Source organism: Babylonia areolata, chromosome 16 (assembly GCF_041734735.1).
Source record: "Babylonia areolata isolate BAREFJ2019XMU chromosome 16, ASM4173473v1, whole genome shotgun sequence".
In the NCBI taxonomy this organism is placed as follows: domain Eukaryota; kingdom Metazoa; phylum Mollusca; class Gastropoda; order Neogastropoda; family Buccinidae; genus Babylonia; species Babylonia areolata.
The window spans coordinates 25,175,816-25,179,888 of NC_134891.1; the positions used below are offsets into that span (position 1 = coordinate 25,175,816).

Here is a 4,073-nt window from a genome sequence, read left to right on the forward strand (position 1 = left end):
TCATAAAAATGGCAACTTAAGTTGACCACAAGGTCATCTTGTGAATTGATCCTTCTAACAGAATTACAGCCAAGGCTGGCGAAATTTGTTCATGAATGTTTCTCTTCTTAGTATGCTCATGTTTATGTTTCATTGTGTTATAAACTTTAAGGTTTTATGACAATAAAAAGTATTCTATTCTATTCACACACACACACACACACACACACACACACACCACCACCACCACCACCACCACCACCAATCCACCAATACCGCCCCCTTCCGAACCCTCTCTCCGACACCCCCCATCCCCACCCTCCCCACCCTCCCCACCCTAGCCTCTCCTACCCAACCACCACCCAACCACCCATCCACCCACCCACACACACACACTCACTCTTTTTGCGCCTCTCCGTCATCATGGTCCCCATGGTTACAGGAGCTGTTTCGCTTCGTGGAGGAGGAGGACGTGGCGCCACGAGGCAGTGCCACCGCCGACAGACTGGCTGTGGAGCTCACGGCAGGGGGGCTCACTCCCGAGCACACCCGATTTGTCAGTACACTTATCCCCCTTGATCGTTGATTTTTTTTTTTTTTTTTTTTTTCCCCCATTATTGAAGTGTTTTGATATAGACATTTATGGGGGGGAAAAAATGACCTCGCGAGTGTGCAGGCGTGTTGCATGTTTTTGTGTGTGTTTTTTTTTGTTTGTTTGTTTGCTTGCTTTTGTTTTGTTTTCCTTGTTTGTTTGGGCTTTTGGGGTGGGTTTTTTTTTTGTTTTGTTTTTTGTTGTTTTTTGTTTTGTTTTGGTTGTGTTTTTTTTGTGTGTTTTTTTGTTGTTGTTTTTTTTTTTTTTTTGCGCGCGCATGTGTGTGTGTGTGCGCGCGCGCGCGCGCGTGCGCGTGTGTGTGTGTCCGAGCACGTGCGTCGGTGTTTACAGATGGGATTGTGTATACGTTCCTTTGTGCTTTCAATGTTTTGAATATTGTTTTATTTTTTATGTCGGTTTTTAACTTTGTGAAAACTATTCAATTTGCATGTCGATTTTTATACATAGAAATATTCTTAACGTCTTTTCTAAAGCGCGGAGTTTTTTGTTGTTGTTTTGTTGTGTTTTTTTGTGGGTTTTTGTTGTTGTGGGTTTTTTTTGTTTGTTTGTTTTTTTTAGTTATGTGCTTTGGAAATATTCTTTTATAATAATAACGATGGGTAATAAGTACTTGTCTCGCAATACAAAGCACACAATGGTAAAACAAAAACAAAGATCGAAATTCTTTCGCGTGTCCAGTCTGGATGTAAAACAGACACTGAACACACAAGCATACGATGCTAGAACAGCAGGAAAAAGACCCACGCAGAATAAAGGACAACTAAAAAGATCGGCACTGTCTGTCATAAAATACAAACATTAAAAAAAATTTCCCCCACAACCAGATTCAATGACTGCCTTCACCTCCACGCACTTTGCTCGCTCTCTGCAATCAGCGTCAGATCCGCTATTGGCCTGCCGCTTCTTTCGCGGTCTCTGGACCTCAGAACTGCTGCTGCTGCTGCTGCTGCTGCTGCTGCTGCTGTTAATATTGCTGTTGCTACAATTAGTTTCAGTTTCAGTTTCTCAAGGATGGGACACTGCGTTCGGACAAATCCTTATACGCTACACCGCATCTGCTAGGCAGAAGCCTGACCAGCAGCATAACCCAACGCGCTTAGTCAGGCCTTGAGTGCATGCATGTATAATTTGCATACTTATCAGAGTTTAGTCTACAGAATTTTTGCTAGAGGACAATACCTTTGTTGTCATAAGTTCTTTTTTTTTTCAGTGCGCCAAGTGCGTGCTAGCACACAGGACCTCGGTGTATATGTCTCATCCGAATGACTGGACGCATAAGAATAATAATGATAATAATGGATACTTATATAGCACACTATCCAGAAATCTGCTCTAGGTGCTTTACAAAAACGCTTTTGTTAACATAAAACATTACATCTATGTTACATACACACACCAAAATGTCACTACACACACACACACACACACACACACACACACACACACACACACACACACACACACTGCATACATACATTTTAACATACACACACACACACACACACACACACACACACACACACACACTGCATACATACATTTTAACATACATGTGTATATAACAGCTGCCCTAACACATACACACACATAGGCAGGCACAAACTTACATAAACACACGCACACACAATACACATTCATATACATGCATGTAGTTATGTACATATACATATGTATACACACATAGTCAAGCACAGCTAACGCAAAGGAAGTGGACCTGCCTCAACTGAACTTACTGCTGAGGGAAAAAGTGAGTTTTGAGACGAGATTTAAAAGATGCGAGGAAATCAGAATGATGGAGGTTATCAGGGACCTTGTTCCACGTCTTTGGCGATTGTTTGAATAGACGCATAGTTTGAATTTTCCAGTCAAACTTAGGAGAAAGGGCCAGAGCAGGAATCGAACCCAGACCCATACTGGGTTGACAGGTAAGCGTCTTAACCATTCTGCCACCATCCGCCCTTTTCCTTGCGTATGAATGATAACCGTGTCGGACTATGACCATCAGTACAGCAGTGGAGACAACAACTACTGCCCCGATTATCTGAGCTAGATTTTGATTGTGGTGGTAGAGGAATCCAAGCATTCGAAACCAAGTGCTTGAGGAGACTACTACACATCTCCTACAAGGAGCACAAGACCAATGACTATGTGCGGAACCTGGTCAGCAACCTTGTTGGGCCCCAAGAACCACTGCTGGCGACTGTCAAACGACGGAAGATGGCATGGTTTGGTCACGTCATACGACATAACACCCTCTCCAAAACCATCCTGCAAGGGACTGTAGAGGGAGGGCGCAGACGGGGGCGGCAGAGAAAGAGCTGGTCCGACAACGTCAAGGAATGGACCAAAATGACGATGCCAGATCTCCTCACGACAGCTGCCAACAGAACGGCGTGGCGAGCTGTGACATCTTCCTCATGTCCCCCCAACGACCCCAGTGGTCGAGGGAATGAGCGAGTGATGAGTGTGGTAGAGATTGTCTTGCCCAAGTTACGTCCCCACTCTCTCGGCCAAGAGAGTTTTAGGACAGGGCAGTCGGCGTTGGGATGGTCCCCAAAGGCTAACTTGACCACAAGGCTGCAGCACTAAGAGCCAGTGTAATATTGCCTCCCAAGTTTGAGAGTCCTAGTCCTTGACAAAAGACTAAGCTGCTGAAGAGTTCCCATTACAGTGGATAAACCGTTGATCATACAGCCTCATTTTTGCTGCCGACGCAAACTGTAAGCTTTTGCCAATCTCTGATATAAGCCGAGCGTCGATTTAACGGCGCAAGCACTACTGCTACTCTAGCTGCTGCTACGGTGACTAGGTAAGCTCTAACCCCTGTGTGTGTCTGCGTTTTCCAGGTGCTCAGCAAGTTCAACCGTGAGTGCAAAGGCTTGGTGGACTTCCTGGACTTCGTCACCTACATCCCGCTCTTCATCCTCATCCATCGCCGCATCATCTCCCACCCCCTCCGGGAGGAGCTCGACCTCTGACCCTGCTCACCCCGCCCCCCACCCTCTCTCTCTCTCTCTCCTGTCTAGTGACCTCTGAACTTGCTGCCCTGTTCCTGTTCTGTCAGCCTGCAACGGTTGACCTTTGAAAGGGATCGCGTTTATTTTTGTTGTTTTTGTTCGTTTTTTTGTGTGTTTTTTTTTCTTCTCTTTTTTAATTTATATATATATATATATATATATATATATATATATATATATATATATATATATATGCGGTGCTCGCCGCTAGGGCTACGGAGTCACGTGCTGTATCAGTGCGCGGTGATCACGTGGATGGATCAAGATGGCCACGAACCCTGTGATCTTCGTTGTATTGTAATGTGACCTTTGCTGCCACATAAACATCAGATGATGTGACGATTTTTTTGTGAGTGTGTGTGTGTGGGGGGGGGGGGGGGGGTAGGTTGGTGTTCTGGGCTGGGTAGCTGGGTAGCAAGGTCGTCATAATCACTCACTCGTTTGATCACATCGTCTTCTTCTAA

The 4,073-nt window shown here is 45.1% G+C and overlaps 1 protein-coding gene across 1 annotated transcript in view; it reads left to right on the forward strand.

Annotated features, from left to right (window-relative positions):
* The window catches only part of LOC143291019 (uncharacterized), an 88,048-nt gene extending 84,478 nt beyond the window's left edge, over nt 1-3,570 (forward strand). Inside the window, exons 16-17 of the mRNA XM_076600606.1 lie at nt 422-535; nt 3,439-3,570. Of these exons, the coding sequence (XP_076456721.1) occupies nt 422-535; nt 3,439-3,570 (246 nt within the window). The remainder of the gene's footprint in view (nt 1-421; nt 536-3,438) is intronic.
* The last annotated feature ends 503 nt before the right edge of the window (nt 3,571-4,073 follow it).